This window comes from Nansenia antarctica (assembly GCF_963989245.1).
Source record: "Nansenia antarctica genome assembly, chromosome: 7".
Lineage (NCBI taxonomy): Eukaryota > Metazoa > Chordata > Actinopteri > Argentiniformes > Microstomatidae > Nansenia > Nansenia antarctica.
In genome coordinates this window covers 30,702,395-30,723,326 of record NC_137677.1, presented here as the reverse complement: position 1 = coordinate 30,723,326, position 20,932 = coordinate 30,702,395, and the positions used below count along the sequence as shown (strand labels likewise).

Genomic DNA, 20,932 nt, shown 5'->3' with positions numbered 1-20,932 from the left:
AAAATTCAGGGAACATTTGGACAATAAGAGACACACGGAAGCTGTGGTCGCATGGTCTAATTACAGGGCAATATGCGCGGTGCAAAAATAATCTAAAATCATCACGAACAGAACGGCGGAGGTATGGGAAAACAGGGCTCAAAGGTGTCATCAAAGGTAAAAGTTGGTTTTCTTTAACTCAGCTGATGCATTACCTTGCTGTTGATTGTTTACCGAATGCTTCATCTGACTGTCACACTGTGATTTTACTTGTGTAAACAGTTAATTAGCCCGTTTTGTGCGTGTACTCTCATGTAGGCCTACTTCATATTGATGAGCTGATAATCTTTCAGTGTGTGTGTGTGTGTGTGTGTGTGTGTGTGTGTGTGTGTATGTGTGTGTATGTGACTGTCAGTCACAAGTTTATATTCTACGGATGTTGTTCAGTGCTGTATGCGCGTTCCCGGTTCTGTGTGTAATCTTGTGTACTTCATATTCAATGAGCTGATTATCTTTCACTGTGTGTGTGTGTGTGTGTGTGTGTGTGTGTGTGTGTGTGTCTTGGGCGGATCTGTCAGTCACATGTATATTATACGGTAACCTATGTTCAGTGCTGTAGTTCCCCATGTTCTGCTGCAGCATCAGGATATTTTGGTATTTGATCACCTTATATAAAACATCGCCGTTCTGCATTAATGGCGTGCACTCGGAAAATCGCGTCAGTGACCACTGATGTGAAAAATCCTGGATTTCTATATAGATTTTTATTTATTTATCAAAAGTACCGATTTAAGTACCGTTTCGGTACCGGTACCGTTTTTAAAGTACCGATTTGGCACCGGTATCGAATAAAACCAAACGGTACCCAACCCTAGGTCAGGGTTGTGGTAATACGTTACTATGGTAACTGACCTGGGGGGTATTCCAGTGTTTCCCCTACCATTGCCTTGGGGGGGCGGGCCGCCCTCCCAACGGAACCCCCCGCCCCCCCAAGAAAGAGGAATTATTACTGACGGAGACACCAAACATCTGACAAGCAGGCTAAAATATCAGCGTTTTTTAAACGCACCCAACCCGAATCAGGCGAGTGGCAAGCCCATAGGCTCGTTGGTAACGTTAGTCCGCCGTAGTCTTGCATAGCCAGACCTATCTCCACACTTCGCGCTGTGCCGCGCTGGAGAATAATACAAGATTTTGCGCAAGTGTGCGCGCGAGACGCGAGAGTTTTTGCCGGCTGTGATGTCTGCAGATTGAAAGTAAGCAAGTTGAAACGTTAGCAAATATAATTGCTGAGTGTTCTGACAGAGAAAGTTGGTTAAAATTGGTCGTTATTAGGGGTGTAACGGATCACGGATAATCCGTGATCCGTACAGATCGCCCCCCACGGTTCGGCACGCATGTGTACCGCGGATCAATTGCAAAATGTAACCAAGTAATAATATTACTTAATATTAGTTAATATCCCTTGTAAATCACAATGTAGAGTTGCCATGAAAAGATAGACGCGACAGTTGCGTGCTTTGTTTTACTCTAAAGCGCAATGATAGGTTGATAATGGAGAAAAAAAATCCAGAACAACAAGGCTGCGTTCGTAAATTCGCTCTGGAATCTGATCAGCATTCATGGAATGCCTCTTGTCCAATCAAATTACTTGGTCCCTTTATGACGTCGGACCCAGTGTGCTCTCCGGCGCTCTCAGAGCAAATTTACGAACGCAGCCCAAGTATATCATGGCGAGTGCTGGCGACAGAGAATAACTCGAAATGCCTCCCTCGTCATTTAAATCCCATGTATGGAAGCACTTTGGCTTCTCTGTCAATTATAACAATGACGGACAGTGTCATTGGAAGTGTGGTCGATAACAAAGTTACGGTGTTTAAGCGTTGTGCAACGAGAAAGTCGTACGAGCATGGCCACACATTTGCCGCGTCATCACCCTGGTGTGTTGACGGGAGGCACGAAAAAAGCAGCGTGACAACTTCTGATAATGTAGCCAATTTTTTCATACCATGTTTAAAGTAAGGTTTCACTTTATTATTTAGTTAAAAGTGGCATAAAACATGTTTATTTGTCTGCTTTAAAGAGCCCAGTGATTCACTGCTGCAACCAGGTGCCTCCCCCCTCTCTCCTACTGCATCATTTAAGTTGAATGTGTTTCTGTTTAATATGTAGCCTAATGTTTGAGTGTAGAATATGTTATGTATGTATGTATACATGTATGTATGTATATATATATATATATATATATATACACACACATATATATATACCAGTTTTGACATCTTGAATGTTGTTGGGTTTTACACAGTAAAAGTGGTGTTTTTACAGAATTAGAGGAAAAAGCTTTTTATTTTTATGTTTTGTGTTGATCCGAAAAATGATCCGATCCGTGACTCAAAAAGCGTGACACGATCCGATCCGTGAGTTAGGTGATCCGTTACACCCCTAGTCGTTATTATCGTGACTAGAAAGTGTCTGACTATAGTTCCATAGTGTAAATAGTGTCAAAGAACTAGCAAGCTAGCTAGCTCGGAGGTGATGAGATAAGCTAGTCTCCTTGCACACTTGCCAGCTAAAGAGCTAACTGGAGGCACTTTATTATTTTACTTAAAGTAGATATACTATATTTCTTATTCTGCTAGAGTTGGGCTTCATGGCAATACCATAATGGCATATTTACAGTACATGGACAGTTGATTGAAGCATTGGAAATGTCAGTTTTTTATAGTTGGACATACGGACATACAGACATTTTTCAGGTGAGAGAGTAAAGTCAAAATGACATTATCTGACTGGATTGCCCCCAGCAATCCAATATTCAATTATAATTATGTTATAAATTGATATGGATCAATTTATGCCTCTTATTAGATTATAAATACTCTGGCTGTTTTGTTTACCTTTTGGTTGACAGCAAAAGGGAGAGAGGAGGATAGGGAGGGAGAGAAGGAGAGAGAGCAGGATGGTGTCGGCTCGGCACACCAGAGAGAGAGAGAGCAAGAACCAGGTGAGAAAGTGGACAGGTAGTCAAGACCACATAACCGATGGTTCTGGAGCCTAATGGCCCATAGGGCAGGAGCCTATCTCCTGTTTCCGTAGCGTGAGGCGGCTTAATGTACAAGTACACCCCTGGACATGACGCTGGTATGAGGCAGGGTCTTACCCCCTGGGGGGGGGGGGGGTCCATGCCACGGTCCATGCCACCCCCCCAAGGCAGCAAACCTAGGGGAAACACTGTATTCCATCAATGTCGCTAAAGAGACTTCATCAAAAATCTGCCTGGATTCCCCCCAGGTCAATTACCGCAGCAACGTATTACCATAGCAACTTAATATCATAGCAACGTATTACCATAGCAACGTATTACTAGGGATGTCCCGATCCCACTTTCTCACTACCGATACCGATCCGATATTTGTATACATTTTTTGACCCCTGAATAATAACAAATACCTCCCCTTATAGTCCACACCAACAACAGTTAAATTAAAGACTGCCAGCCTTTATTAAAGCAACAAATGCGACGTGTTGTGGATTGGAACTACGGATCATAAGCTTTCAAATGATGTGTCATACATTGAAATCCGAAAAAAGATGACGACGTTAGAGTCATTTGAATGTTGTTAGACGTCAGGCACATATGGGGTTAACCTCTTTGTAATGAAACCGGAAGCACACAGCGCTACGAACTATGAGAGCTTATGCGCATTTTAAGCGCATATAGGACTCGCGTGAAGCATTTCTGCGACACGCGTTTCTGTTCACTGTTTTCATTCCCTCATCGCTTATACACATACGTTTGACTGCGCATGACAGTAGTTCAGCTGTCTCTTAGTCGCACTGGTGCGATTGAATGTATTTCCAAGTCGCACAGAAATATATTCACTCGCAAATGAAAACCAAAACAGTCGCACTATCGAGCCCTGGTCATGCACGTGACCACTGGCTACTACTGTTGTCGTCACTTGAGTGACACGCCAGATCGGGCACGCGGATCGGGCACGCGGATCGGAGCCTTTTGTTTTCTGGTCCGATCTGTGATCCAGCATTCAGGACCAATATCGCGGCGATATCCGATATCAGTATCGGATCGGGACATCCCTACGTATTACCATAGCAACTTATGGCAGTTGAACTAATACAAATAATCAACACTTCCCTTTCATCCCGAATCTTCCCTGAAGCCCTGAAAACTGCAGTTATTAAGCCTCTACTAAATCACTAAAGCCATATCAAACCTTCCCTGTAAAGGATAAATTATTGAAATAGCTGCCCACAAACAATCTAGCAATGATTTGACCCTGAATGATCTCTTTGATGGCTTTCAATCAGGCTTTCATAGCACTGAAACGGCTCTTATTAAGGTCCTTAATGACATTCGTGTAAACACAGACTCCATAAAAATCTCAGTTTTGGTACTACTAGACCTTAGGTCTGCCTTTGACACTGTAGACCACGACATTCTAGATAGACTAAAAACCTGGGTAGGACTTTCAGGCACTGCCCTAAACTGGTTTAGATCCTACCTACAGGACAGAAGCTACTGTCTCCATTGACAACTTTGTGTCAGACCAACTTAAAATAACATGTGGGGTTCCCCAAGGGTCAATCCTTGGCCCCCTCATATTCAATCTTTGAATCTTTTTCTGTATCTTTTTAATGCTATATATAGCATTTACATATATATACAACTTTGAAATGCCCCTGCTCAGGGCTCGACAGTGCGACTGTTTTGGTCGCATTTGCGAGTGAATATATGTCTGTGCGACTTGGAAATACATTCAATAGCACCAGTGCGACTAAAAGACTGCTGAACTACTGTCATGCGCAGTCAAACTTATGTGTATAAGCGATGAGGGAATGAAAACAGTGAACAGAAACGCGTGTCGCAGAAATGCTTCACGCGAGTCCTATATGCGCTTAAAATGCGCATAATGGGTATATGGGATACAGCTCTCATAGTTCGTAGCGCTGTGTTTTGTTAGCCGCTAGCTGCTAGCAGCGTCTGCTTCCGGTTTCATTACAAAGAGGTTAACCCTATATGTGCCTGACGTCTAACATTCAAATGACTCTAACTTCATCTTTTTTCGGATTTCAATGTATGACACATCATTTGAAAGCTTATGATCCGTAGTTCCAATCCACAACACGTCACATTTGAAAGTGTTTATGTAATTTTTTTACATTTGAAAGTGTTTTGTTTATATATATTTATATTATACAATTTACATGTCATATTCTGGAATGTGTCTAAATGTTAAAGTTCCATAAGTATAAGCAAAAATAAAGTAACAGTTTGTAAATAAATAGTAGCATTTAAAAAATAAAAAATAAACACGAACCGTGAACCGTGACCCAAAAACCGAGGTTCATACCGAACCGTGGGCCAACTGAAATTAATATTCTTACTTCCCCTTTACATTGTGTGAGTCTCCATTTGTATTACGGCCAAGAGCCGTATGATCATTTTGATATGTTATGATTATGATAATTTGTTGTCGTTGTTGACGAAAATTGCGCAATTTTCATTGTGCTACTGAAATTCTTGGTGTGCTACTAAATTTTTCAACATGGTAGCACAGTGCTACCTGGGGAAAAGGTAAGCGTCAAGCCCTGCCCCTGCTTTATGAAATGTGCTGTACAAATAAACTTGCCTAGTTCACTAACCCTAGATCACTACCCTAGTTAACTACCCTAGCTCACTACCTTAGTTAACTACCTTAGATCACTACCCTAGTTAACTGACCCTGAGTCATTGTATTGTGGCTGTATTCCACTGTGTTCCTGTTTACTAACCTGACCCTGGTGACTGACCTGATCCTGACCTGACCCTGACCCTGGTGACTGACCTGACCCTGACCTGACCCTGACCTGACCCTGGTGACTGACCTGACCCTGACCTGACCCTGGTGACTGACCTGACCCTGACCCTGGTGACTGACCTGACCCTGACCCTGGTGACTGACCTGACCCTGACCTGACCCCGGTGACTGACCTGACCCTGACCCTGGTGACTGACCTGACCCTGACCCTGGTGACTGACCTGACCCTGACCCCGGTGACTGACCTGACCCTGACCCTGGTGACTGACCTGACCCTGACCTGACCCCGGTGACTGACCTGACCCTGACCCTGGTGACTGACCTGACCCTGACCCCGGTGACTGACCTGACCCTGACCCCGGTGACTGACCTGACCCTGACCCTGGTGACTGACCTGACCCTTTTGATTGATTGATTGAAAACTTTATTAGAATGTTTGCAGAAGTAGGTACATGAAAGTACATATTACATACAAGGTCAAACTAAGAGGATAAAAACCCAAGAAAGCCACTGGCTTATTTCAATTGGGGTCCTTGATTTTCAATTCATCGTTACATGTAAGACAGACATAAGAAAAGAACTAGTACTATCTACATGATAATACAGACAAATAACTATTACTATCTACAAGATAAACGTACATCCATCATGGGAAGAACAATACAACAAAACATAAGGTATGTACAGCGGGTAGGACAGGTGGGGACATACACCACAGGTGGGGGCGGGGGACAAAACACAAAGTATGTACAGTGGGTAGTTCAGGTCTTTTAATCTGATTTTTGTTTTAGAGGGTCCAGTTACGGATTGCAGCCTCCTGTAAATGTTTTTTGAGAGTGGTTTTGAAGGTGGGCAGTGTTTTGCACTCCTTTAAGATTATAGGAAGGGCGTTCCACATCTTTACTGCATAGTTTGCAAACGAGTTTAAACCCTTGTTTGTGGTGCAACGCGGTTGAACGTGGTTCGTGGAGCTTCCTCTGGTGTTGTAGGTGTGGACGTTGTTCACTTTTTGGAAGTATGTTGACAGGTACTTGGGTGTCTTTGTGGTGTAGCGTATCTTGAAGACTAGGCCCAGTGCAAGCTGCTGCACTCTGTCAACTACTCGTAGCCAATCAAGGCTCAAAAAATGAGCAGCGGTTAGATGTGTCCTAGGGTTGAGGCCTAGCAGAAGCCTAACCAGTTTATTTTGGGCTGTCTGGAGTCTTGTTTTATGGGCCTTTGTGGTTCTATAGTACCATGATGTTACGGCATAGTCGAAGTGACATTGAATGAGAGCTCCTGATAGGGTCCTCAGTGTGTTTTTACTGACAAGTGAGGATATCCTGTACAAGAATCTAGTTTTATGGTTCACTTTTTTGATTACTTTTGCTGCCATTTTATCTCCGGAAAGATTTGCCTCTAAGATGGAGCCCAGGTATGTAATATCCTCTTTTCTTGTGATATTAATGTTACCCACTTTTATTTAAAAATTTTCAGCCTTTCTGAGTTTAGATGGGGATCCGTATAGGATGGTTTCAGTTTTACCTAGGTGTATTGATAGTTTATTGTCAGCTAGCCAGATGCAGATTCTACTTAGTTCAGTGCTTAGCGCTTTTTCCACCTGCAATATGTCCCTGTCAGAGACCAGCAGAGCCGAGTCATCCGCGAACAGGAACAAATTGCAATTACATGCTGATGACATGTCATTCACATATATTAGGAACAGTAAAGGTCCCAATATGCTTCCTTGTGGAACGCCGCAGGTCACTGGGAGGGGGGGGGACAGTGTTCCGTTCACACTAACCACCTGTTCCCTCCCCTCTAAGTAGGATTGCATCCAGCTCACCGATGTTCTATCGAACCCAATTGCTTTCAGTTTATCTAACAATATGTGGTGATCTACTGTGTCGAAGGCCTTCTGGAGGTCCAGCATGACCATGCCGCAGTACTTGCCCGAGTCCACCTCATGGTTGATGTGGTCGTTCAAATAGAGAAGGCATGTGTCAGTGGAATGGGATGTTCTGAATGACCCTGGTGACTGACCTGACCCTGACCCCGGTGACTGACCTGACCCTGACCCCGGTGACTGACCTGACCCCGGTGACTGACCTGACCCTGACCCTGGTGACTGACCTGACCCTGACCCTGGTGACTGACCTGACCCTGACCCCGGTGACTGACCTGACCCTGACCCCGGTGACTGACCTGACCCCGGTGACTGACCTGACCCTGACCTGACCCTGGTGACTGACCTGACCCTGATGACTGACCTGACCCTGACACTGGTGACTGACCTGAACTTCATCAGCCCGTGGCGTCCGTTGGTGGTGTCGTCCTCGGGGAAGAGGAGGAGGGGCGGAGTCCCGGGGGCGGAGCTGTAGGCCAGCAGGCTCTGCTCCACCCCCCCCGGCCCCCCCGCGCCCCCCAGCTCCAAGAACCCCCGGGCCCAGCACAGGAAACCTGCAGACCCCTCCAGCATGGGCTGGGGGAGGGGAGAGGGGAGGGTTACTATCACATGGGCTGGAGAGAGGAGAGGAGAGGAGAAGAGAGTAGAAGAGAGGAGTGGAGGAGAGGAGAGGAGAAGAGAGGAGAAGAAAGGGGAGGAAAAGAGAGGGGAGGAGAGTAGAAGAGAGGAGAGGAGAAGAGAGTAGAAGAGAGGAGTGGAGGAGAGGAGAAGAGAGGGGAGAGGAGAAGAGAGGAGAAGAGAGGAGAAGAGAGGGGAGGAGAAGAGAGTAGAAGAGAGGAGTGGAGGAGAGGAGAGGAGAAGAGAGGGGGGGGAGGAGAGGAGAAGAGAGAAGAGAGGGGAGGAAAAGAGAGGAGAGGAGAAGAGAGGGGAGGAGAGTAGAAGAGAGGAGAGGAAAAGAGGAGAGGAGAAGAGAGTAGAAGAGAGGAGTGGAGGAGAGGAGAGGAGAGGAGAGGAGAAGAGAGGGGAGGGGAGGAGGAGAGGAGAAGAGAGGAGAGGAGAGGAGAGGAGAAGAGAGGGGAGAGGAGAGGAGAAGAGAGGGGAGAAGAGGAGAGGAGAGGAGAAGAGAGGAGAGGGGAGGACAGGAGAGGGGAGGAGAAGAGAGGGGAGGGGAGGAGAAGAGAGGGGAGGAGAGGAGAGGAGAGGGGAGGAGAAGAGAGGAGAGCGGAGGAGAAGAGAGGAGAGGGGAGGAGAAGAGAAGAGAGGGGAGGAGAAGAGAGGAGAGGGGAGGAGAAGAGAGGAGAGCGGAGGAGAAGAGAGGAGAGGGGAGGAGAAGAGAGGGGAGGAGAGGAGAAGAGAGGGGAGGAGAAGAGATGAGAGGGGAGGAGAAGAGAGAGGGGAGGAGAGAGGGGAGAAGAGAGGAGAGGGGAGGAGAGGAGAAGAGAGGGGAGGAGAAGAGAGGAGACAGGAGGAGAGAAGAGGGGAGGAGAAGAGAGGGGAGGAGAAGAGAGGGGAGGAGAAGAGAGGGGAGGAGAGGAGAAGAGAGGGGAGGAGAAGAGAGGGGAGGAGAAGAGAGGGGAGGAGAGGAGAAGAGAGGGGAGGAGAGGAGAGGAGAAGAGAGGAGAAGAGAGGGGAGGAGAGGAGAAGAGAGGGGAGGAGAGGAGAGGAGAAGAGAGGAGAAGAGAGGGGAGGAGAGGCCAGGAGGAGGTGTGTGTCTCACCGTGCTGCAGGGCGTCAGCAGGTTGAGCATGTTGTGGTCAAACAGGGTCAGATGGTTACAGACCAGCAGCCTGCAGCTCTGGTCCCGCAGGCCGGGCCGCGCCTGACGCACGTGCATGCCCAGCACCGTGCACATCACCCTCACCAGGAACCTGACACACACACACACACACACACACACACACACGCACGATGTGTGTGATGATCTGTTCGGCTGGACTGAACCCTAACCCTTAGATAGTAGTCATAGTTACCGGGGCTGTTAGATGGTAGTCATAGTTACGGTACTCATAGTTACGGTAGTCATAGTTACCGTCTGACGGGGCTGTTAGATGGTAGTCATAGTTACCGTCTGGCGGGGCTGTCCGGCAGGGCGCAGCTGACCAGGAACACGTGGACGCCCACGAACAGCCGCAGCAGCAGCAGGCAGACGCCCAGTGGAGCGTAGAGGAGCAGCAGCACACACACCAGCCCCTCACTGGGCAGCCTGGGCAGGCAGACAGACACACACACACACACACACACACACACACACAGACACAGACACAGACACAGACACAGACACAGACACAGACACACACAGACACAGACACACACAGACACAGACACAGACACACACAGACACACACAAATACACACACACACACACGAACACACACACACACACACACACACACACACACACACACACACACACAGACAGACACACACACACACACAGACACACACACACACACAGAGAGACACACACACACAGAGACACACACACCCACACACACACACAAACGTTAAATACACAACAGACCAACAGACACGTAACGTTGGACTAACAGCCAGAAAGGCAGCAGTCGGTTACAGCTAACGGTAGCTAGCTTGCTAACCCTACTAACACTAACTAACCCTACTAACACTAACTAACCCTACTAACACTAACTAACCCTACTAACACTAACTAACCCTACTAACACTATATATATATAGCCTATAGGCTAACTAAAGGGGGCGGGTCCTTCTCTCTCGGGCAGTGTTGTGTGTGTATGAGTGTGTGTGTGTTTGGTGCTCAGCTGAAAATGGTGGTCCGAAGCCAATTTGAATACAAAATGTGAACTTTAGCGAATTGTATTCAAATTGTGCTTAGAGGGAATTATTTTCACCGGACATTATGTCCGACGAGTTTTCAATTTGTCGGACTTCAACTAATTTTACCGGACAAAGACCGGTAATTACCGGTTAACGGAAACCCTGTAATACCATATGGCATATTTACAGTACATGGACAGTGGATTGAAGCATTGGAAATGTCTGTTTTTTTATAGTTGGACATGATCTTTTTTCAGGTGAGAGTAATGTCAAAATGACATTATCTGACTGCATTGCCCACAGCAATCCAAAAGCTATTATAATTATGTTATAAATTGATATGGATCAATTTATACCTCTTATTAGATTAGAAATACTCTGGTTGTTATGTTTGCCTTTTGGTTGACAGCAAAAGAGGGAGAGAGGAGGATAGAGAGGGAGAGAAGGAGAGAGAGCAGGATGGTGTCGACACACCAGAGAGAGAGCAAGAACCAGGTGAGAAAGTGGACAGGTAGTCAAGACCACATAAGTAGCCTTGTGAACCGATGGTTCTGGAGCCTAATGGCCCATAGGGCAGGAGCCTATCTCCTGTTTCCGTAGCGTGAGGCGGCTTGATGTACAAGTACACCCCCTGGACATGACGCTGGTATGTCGCAGGGTCCATGCCACCCCAATTCCAATTCAATGCCAATTCCAATTCCACGGTCCATGCCACCCCCCCAAGGCAGCAAACCTAGGGGAAACACTGAACCATACTAACCCTACTAACACTACTAACACTAACTAACACTACTAACACTAACTAACACTAACTAACACTAACTAACCCTACTAACACTAACTAACACTAACTAACCCTACTAACACTAACTAACACTAACTAACACTAACTAACCCTACTAACCCTACTAACACTAACTAACACTAACTAACCCTACTAACACTAACTAACCCTACTAACACTAACTAACACTAACTAACCCTACTAACACTAACTAACCCTACTAACACTAACTAACACTAACTAACCCTACTAACCCTACTAACACTAACTAACCCTACTAACACTAACTAACACTACTAACACTAACTAACCCTACTAACACTAACTAACTAACCCTACTAACCCTACTAACACTAACTAACCCTACTAACACTAACTAACCCTACTAACACTAACTAACACTAACTAACCCTACTAACCCTACTAACACTAACTAACCCTACTAACACTAACTAACCCTACTAACACTAACTAACCCTACTAACACTAACTAACCCTACTAACACTAACTAACCCTACTAACACTACTAACACTAACTAACCCTACTAACACTAACTAACACTAACTAACCCTACTAACACTAACTAACACTAACTAACCCTACTAACACTAACTAACCCTACTAACACTAACTAACACTAACTAACCCTACTAACACTAACTAACCCTACTAACACTAACTAACCCTACTAACACTAACTAACCCTACTAACACTAACTAACACTAACTAACCCTAACTTACCCTACTAACACTAACTAACCCTACTAACACTAACTAACCCTACTAACACTAACTAACCCTACTAACACTACTAACACTAACTAACCCTACTAACACTAACTAACCCTACTAACACTAACTAACCCTACTAACCCTACAAACACTAACTAACCCTACTAACACTAACTAACCCTACTAACACTAACTAACCCTACTAACACTAACTAACCCTACTAACACTAACTAACCCTACCAACTAGTGTTGTTCCGATACCGATACTAGTATCGGCATGGCCACCGATACGCACAAAAATGCTGGTATCGGTATCGGCGAGTACTAACAAATAATAACACCCGATACCAAACTCTTGTTCAAACGCAGCACGTTGCGTTTTTCTCAGCTTGTCTAGCCTGGCACAGCCTTCCTAACACAGACATGCCCAGACATGCCCAGAGCAGCTTCTCTCAACCAATGGCGTGGCAGCTTTTCACTATCGCGGAAAAACAAACACGCATGCTGTAAAGGTGTAGTGAGGAGAACATGTCGGCGGTTTGGAGATATTTCAAGGTGGATAGTCCGGTGTGTACAACGGCTAAATGCACAATTTGCGGTCTCAATGTGTCGAGGGGTGGCACTAAAGCTGCCAGTTTCAATACTAGCAACTTAATTAAGCATTTAAAGGCAAAACATATTAAAGAGCACGAAGAGTTTCTGTCATCTACTGCAGCTGCGACAGCGAGCAAGAGAACGGATGGACCAAAACAACAAACGCTGAGTAGCTCATTCCATAAAAAGGACCAGTGGGACGCGACGAGTGAAATGGCAAGAAAGATGACTGAGAAAATGTCTGAAATGATTGTGCTCTGTGACCTGCCCCTCTCCTTTGTTGACAATGTGGGATTCCGCCTTTTTATGGCTCACGCTGTACCTAAATACAAAATACCAGGTCGCAAATACATCACGGAGACGGCCGCCCCTGCCCTCAATAAGAAGGTGACTGAGCATGTTTCAGATAAGCTAGGAAAGGTGCAGGCCATCAGCTTCACTACGGATATTTGGACCAGCGACGTCTCCCCACTGTCCCTGCTTAGTTTAACTGCTCACTGGGTGGACTCCGAATCATACAACCGGGAAAGCGTTGTGCTGCATGCAAACGAGTTCAAGGGGTCCCACACTGGTGAAGCAATTGCAGAAGCAATTGAGAGTATGCTGCTTAACTGGAACATCCCAAAGTCCAAGGTAACATTAGCCTACTTCTTTGTTCTTGTCTTACTCTAAAATGTTGTATTTTCTCTTAAAGTTATTTTGTTAAATGTTCACTTGCTGTTGCACTACTACTACGACTGTTTTATATCTTAAAGTTATTTTGTTTGTAATTGTTTACTTGCTGTTGCACTACTACTACGACTGTTTTATATCTTAAAGTTATTTTGTTTGTAAATGTTCACTTGCTGTTGCACTACTACTACGACTGTTTTATATCTTAAATGGATATTGCACTGATTGGCATCTGTGAGAGCCACATTTCAGGTTTTATAAGGGGTTGATTTTCTTGTCACCATACCAGGTAGACAATAAAAAAAAGTTCTATAGCATTCACTCTCTGTTGGTATTTTTTCCTGTTTTACAAAGGTTTTGAGCAGTGCCAGACTAAGTGTTAGCAATAATTTTACATCGAGGTGAGTATGCGGCTCAAAAAACATGTTTTTTTGTTTTGTTTTTTCAAACGCCGTGGTATCGGATCGGTACTCGGTATCGGCAAGTACTGCACGGTCAGGTATCGGGATCGGGATCAAAAAATGGTATTGGAACAACACTACTACTAACCCTACTAACCCTACTAACACTAACTAACCCTACTAACACTAACTAACCCTACTAACCCTACTAACACTAACTAACCCTACTAACCCTACTAACCCTACTAACACTAACTAACCCTACTAACCCTACTAACACTAACTAACACTACTAACACTAACTAACCCTACTAACCCTACTAACACTAACTAACACTACTAACACTAACTAACACTACTAACACTACTAACCCTACTAACCCTACTAACACTAACTAACCCTACTAACACTAACTAACCCTACTAACACTAACTAACCCTACTAACCCTAACTAACACTACTAACACTACTAACACTAACTAACCCTACTAACACTAACTAACCTACTAACACTAACTAACCCTACTAACCCTAACTAACACTACTAACACTACTAACACTAACTAACCCTACTAACACTAACTAACCTACTAACACTAACTAACCCTACTAACCCTAACTAACACTACTAACCCTACTAACCCTACTAACACTAACTAACCCTAACTAACACTACTAACACTAACTAACCCTACTAACCCTAACTAACACTAACTAACCTACTAACACTAACTAACCATACTAACCCTACTAACACTAACTAACCCTACTAACACTAACTAACCCTACTAACACTAACTAACCCTACTAACACTAACTAACCCTACTAACACTAACTAACCTACTAACACTAACTAACCCTACTAACTAGGGGTGTAACGATACATCGATGCATCGATTCATTGACTAACGATCTGATTACATCGACGCAATGTAAAAACATCGATCTTTATCGTCATCTTAAAGATACACCTTTATTTTGAAATGGCACATTCTGCGTGACTGTCACCATTTCCGTGCAGCGCGCGACTAGCAGCGGCAAACTACAAAGTTAAAGAGCGCTGCACACTGTGCAGGTCAAGTCAAGGCGAGTAGCAGGGATAACGACGACGAAATTCGCTCTCCTCTCGGTAATAAGTCGGCGGTCTGGAAATATTTCGACGAAATGCGGCACAGCAGCCAGCCAGGGTGTTCCCGTGTGGAGGGAGGGAGGAGGGGGGAGGGAGGGGGCGTGGCGTGTGTGTGTGTGTGTGCTTGAGAGAGAGAGAGAGAGAGAGAGAGAGAGAGGGAGGGAGGGAGGGGGAGAGAGGGAGGGAGAGAGAGAGAGAGATGTCTCCTGAACATGTTGATCAGTTAGTTTTTTTGAAGAAAAACCTCCCAAAGAAGAACACTGGAGGATATACTTAGTGATCTGTCAATATGCACTAATAATGCGGAATTGTTTACATTTGTTTTGTTCTCCAGCTGAAATTGCTTATTTTGGTTAAGAAGAATGTATATAAGATGTACTGCACTGTACTGCATTTGCACTTATTATTTATTATTATTTTATTATTATTTATTATTATTGCACAAATATACTGTAGGTTAAATGGTGACCTTGGTTCAGTTCTAACTGTTAAAAATACTGTGTTTATGAGACAGTAAAAAAGTGAACGTTTACAAAAATCCTGCCTTAAAAAAGGGGGGACAAGATCTTCCAGTTTTGTTTCATAGGACATTAATGTTTTAAAGCTGAATATCTCTTGTTTGTGAGACTAGTGAACGGGTCTATTTTTCTTTTTGTAACAGAAGAATACTGTATAATACAATTAGTGTTGTTCCGATACCGATACTAGTATCGGCATGGCCACCGATACGCACAAAAATGCTGGTATCGGTATCGGCGAGTACTAAGTAACAAATAATAACACCCGATACCAAACTCTTGTTCAAACGCAGCACGTTGCGTTTTTCTCAGCTTGTCTCAGCCTGACACAGCCTTCCTAACACAGACATGCCCAGACATGCCCAGGCATGCTCCTCTGCTGGAACGCTATTGGCCCAGAGCAGCTGCTCTCAACCAATGGCGTGGCAGCTTTTCACTATCGCGGAAAAACAAACACGCATGCTGAAAAACAAACATGCCCTGAGTACCAACCAGTGGGCTTTACTTGAAAAAGTAAACATCGTCCTGGCTCCATTCGAGGAGATTACGAAACAAATCAGCTTTAGCACCTCCATCGCGTCTGAAGTCGTCCCCACGGTGGTGGTACTGAAGCGACTGTTGACCCGAGAGACCGAGGAGGACAGCGGGATAAAAACAATGAAAGCAACCCTACTAGCAGCTGTCGACAAAAGGTTCCAGACCGTCGAGGAGGAGCCCCACTACTACTACGACTGTTTTATATCTTAAAGTTATTTTGTTTGTAAATGTTCACTTGCTGTTGCACTACTACTACGACTGTTTTATATCTTAAAGTTATTTTGTTTGTAATTGTTTACTTGCTGTTGCACTACTACTACGACTGTTTTATATCTTAAAGTTATTTTGTTTGTAAATGTTCACTTGCTGTTGCACTACTACTACGACTGTTTTATATCTGAAATGGCTATTGCACTGATTGGCATCTGTGAGAGCCACATTTCAGGTTTTATAAGGGGTTGATTTTCTTGTCACCATACCAGGTAGACAATAAAAAAAGGTTCTATAGCATTCACTCTCTGTTGGTATTTTTTCCTGTTTTACAAAGGTTTTGAGCAGTGCCAGACGTTAGCAATAATTTTACATCGAGGTGAGTATGCGGCTCAAAAAACATGTTTTTTTGTTTTGTTTTTTCAAACGCCGTGGTATCGGATCGGTACTCGGTATCGGCAAGTACTGCACGGTCAGGTATCGGGATCGGTATCGGGATCAAAAAATGGTATCGGAACAACACTAAATACAATATGATTTAAATGCTGGATACCTGGAAGAGCTCACAAATAAAATGGTCAAATCATATTCTAGTTGTTTTTGTGAGTTGATAATTGTGTTAGATTGACATATGATATCGCGTCATATCGATCATATCGTCATATCGAATCGAATCGAAATCGTATCGTGACTGACATTGTGATATCGTCAAACATTGTATCGTCATACAAACAAATCGATATAATATCGTATTGTGATGAAGCTGGTGATTTACACCCCTACTACTAACCCTACTAACCCTACTAACACTAACTAACCCTACTAACACTAACTAACCCTACTAACCCTACTAACCCTACTAACACTAACTAACCCTACTAACCCTACTAACACTAACTAACCCTACTAACCCTAACTAACCCTACTAACCCTAACTAACCCTACTAACCCTACTAACACTAACTAACCCTACTAACACTAACTAACCCTACTAACCCTACTAACCCTACTAACACTAACTAACCCTACTAACCCTACTAACACTAACTAACCCTACTAACCCTACTAACACTAACTAAACCTACTAACACTAACTAACCCTACTAACCCTAACTAACCCTACTAACCCTACTAACACTAACTAACCCTACTAACACTAACTAACCCTACTAACCCTACTAACCCTAACTAACACTAACTAACCCTGAACGTAGCTGTCTGACACCGGCCAACCATAATAAGCAGCTAGCTAACACAGCTAGCTGACAATAACATCTCACCGCTGGAAGTCGAACATGTCTTCTATCCCGCCGGCCTCCATCGTCTCTGCGGGGTTTGGGTTCAGTCCGCTGGTGTCCGGAGGAGACAGGGTTAGGGTCTAGAGGGTTAGATTAGGGTTAGCTTGTCTGAAGCTGACGTAGACTTGTTAGCTACTTCATGTTGTGGCTAGCTAACGGATGCTAGCGCGCCATGTTGAATGGCGGCTGTCGGACCGGAGGTGGTGTCGCCCCCTGCAGGACGGGAGGGAACACTACCCACTACTACGTCACACACTTCTTCTTCTGTTGGATTTAACGGCAGCTTGTATCCTTAGCGTTGCACTACTGCGACCTACTGGATTTATCCAACTCCTACATTGTCCTGGTCGTCTCTTTACAGTTTTTTCCAAATGCTAACACAATAAAATTACAATTATTTAAACCGACGCACAGAGAGCAAAACATCTTCTCAAGTCTCCAAAACTCTAAACACATTTTCTGCTTTACACATATTTTGCTATTCAAAATGGCACTTTTTAAATGCACTGAACATGGTTCTCTGCCTAAGACACAACAATCTGACATAAAGTCACATGTTTGCCATTTCAACACTGCCATTCAAAATTACACTACATGAGCTACACAGGTGAGCACCTTTCTTTTTACAACAACAAGGGAAGACGTTGCAGAGAGAGGAAGAGGAAGAGGGAGGGTGAGAATAAGAGGAAGAGTGAGAGGTAGGGGTAGAGGAGGTAGAGGTCAGAGCAGCATTAGTGGATCATGTCATCAACATGGGGTTTCTTTTACACTTTACTGTTTTTCGGGAGCGTATTTTTGTTCAATCCAATGTAAATATATCCGCTGTGCATATGTTGCACTGACTTGGTGAAAAATAAAAATAAAAATGTTTCAACAGCATGTGTGTGTATCTGCAAATATTTCTGTGCCTGTGAACAATCTGAAGAAGTCTCTACAATTTGAACTATTTTAGTATTATGGCAAAGCATAGTAAAGATGAGAGTGCTTTTCATTATGCTCAACAGTGTGTCGTTGGTTAATTATGGTCAACAGTGTGTAGTTGGTTCATTATGCTCAACAGTGTGTAGTTGGTTCGACAACAATCTGGTACTCTGAATGAAGTGTGTGGCATTTGGTGCAAAAGATTATGCTATATGGATGCTATATGGAGTTTTGGTTGCAGTGTTTCATTTTGCAGGATGAGGAATGAGGTATTTTGCAGTTTGGGTGTGTGGTTTTGTGAATTGTGTTAAGTATTTTGATAAAACCAGCCTAGTAAGCAAAATTGTGTTTTAGTCAGGAAAAACTGTAATCTGAGTCCTTCTTACTGTAATCTGAATCTTGTATCTTGGACTAGTTATTTGTTGTTTATATGTTGATGTCGTATATTATATATACAGTATATTATATATATATGTGTTTATATGTTGATGTATTATATTATATATATTATATACTGTATATATATATATGTTTATATGTTGATGTCTTATATTATATATTATATATATTATATATACAGTATATTATATATATATATTATATATATATATGTTTATATGTTGATGTATTATATTATATATATTATATATATGTTCATATGTTGATGTCTTATATTATATATATATTATATATATATATATATATATATATATATATGTTTATATGTTGATGTATTATATATATATATATTTTTTTATATGTTGATGTATTATATATTATATATATATATATATATATATATATATATATATATATATATATATATATATATATATATATATGTTTATATGTTGATATATTATATTATATATATTATATATATATTGTATATGTTTATATGTTGATATATTATATATATATGTTTATATGTTGATGTCTTATATATATAATATATGTTATATGTTGATGTCTTATATTATATATATATTATATATATGTTTATATGTTGATGTATTATATATATATATTATATATATACTGTATATATGTTTATATGTTGATATATTATATATATATTATATATATATATATGTTTATATGTTGATGTCTTATATTATATATATATTATATATATATATGTTATATGTTGATGTCTTATTATATATATATATATATATATATATATATATATATATATATATATATATTATATATATATGTTTATATGTTGATATATTATATTATATATATGTTTATATGTTGATGTATTAAACATATATATATTTATATGTTTATATGTTGATATATTATATATATGTTTATATGTTGATGTCTTATATTATATATATATATATATTATATGTTGATGTCTTATATTATATATAATATATATATATATATATGTTTATATATGTTTATATGTTGATATTACAGTTTTTCTCAATTGCTAAAACACATTTCACAAAACTTTCCTCAATTTTCCCAAAACTCTAAACACAACACACTTTTCTAAAGCTACATAACCAAAACCACACCTTCTCTCTTCAAAACTCAAACTTTCACACCAAAACAGCTGCTCAAAGCCTTCAAAAATGTAAACACTATAAGCATCATTACAGACTACAACAAAACAACTGAAAACACAATGTTCAGTGTGTGAGAATGTTCATTTTTTTCACAACTGCCAAAGCACATTTTTAGAAACCTTACAGTATCTGTTCTCAGAATATATCACTGTAGAGTATTGGGCATTCATAGATGTGTGTGTTTCATATGAACAGTATGTAAATCTACAGAAAATACAGTATGTATGTTACGGTACATGTGGGAATACAGTACATGTGGCAAAACTAGGGTTAGGGTTAGGTGCTAGGGTGACTTGGTACATGCAGGCATGTCTAACCCTAACCCTAACCCTAACCCTACCCCTAATCCTAACCCTAACCGTAACCCTAGCACCCTAGCACCTAACCCTAACCCTAGTTTTCCCACATGTACCGTATTCCCACATGTACCGTAACATGTACACTACTGTACTGTATCACAACTCAATGCAAACACTACAGACGATCCATTACACACAACAATACTCACTGAAAACAATGTTCAGGGTGTGATGTTTATTTATTTATTTATGGAACTATACCACATACACGGTACATGTATTCCCACATGTACCGTAACATGTACACTACTGTACTGTATCACAACTCAATGCAAACACTACAGAGGATCCATTACACACAACAATACTCACTGAAAACAATGTTCAGGGTGTGATGTTTTTATTTTTTATTTAAGGAACTATACCACACACACACACACACACACACACACACACACACACACACACACACACACCACAAGCATTTGCAACAAGTGTCTTACATTTTGAGTCGTTATGTTTAATGAATGAAGCTAGGTGTGTTCATTGTGTTCAAATTTTGCTGACTGTGGCAAGCATTTTGCATCACATGAGCTTTAATTTGAGTTTTTTGCAACTTGTGTTTTAGCAAGACAAAATGTGTTTAGATTTATGAGAAAAGGAGGATTGTGTTTTGTGAATTGTGTCTTCATGTGAAATGTGTTTATGGTTTTGGCAAATGGGAGCTAGTTTTATTAAATATGTTTAGAGAACTGGTCATTTG

The 20,932-nt window shown here is 42.2% G+C and overlaps 1 protein-coding gene across 2 annotated transcripts in view; it reads right to left on the bottom strand.

Moving 5' to 3' along the window:
- aup1 (AUP1 lipid droplet regulating VLDL assembly factor) overlaps positions 1-17,537 on the bottom strand; it is a 52,666-nt gene extending 35,129 nt beyond the window's left edge. For both annotated transcript variants that reach the window (XR_013937600.1, XM_080537293.1), the window contains exons 1-4: positions 17,346-17,537; positions 9,752-9,889; positions 9,404-9,554; positions 8,075-8,262 (exon numbers count right to left, since the gene is read on the bottom strand). Coding sequence is in view for 1 of the 2 variants with exons in the window: in XM_080537293.1 (XP_080393419.1) it covers positions 8,075-8,262; positions 9,404-9,554; positions 9,752-9,889; positions 17,346-17,386 (518 nt within the window). In the remaining variant the exon portion in view is untranslated. The remainder of the gene's footprint in view (positions 1-8,074; positions 8,263-9,403; positions 9,555-9,751; positions 9,890-17,345) is intronic.
- Between the last annotated feature and the right edge of the window lie 3,395 nt (positions 17,538-20,932).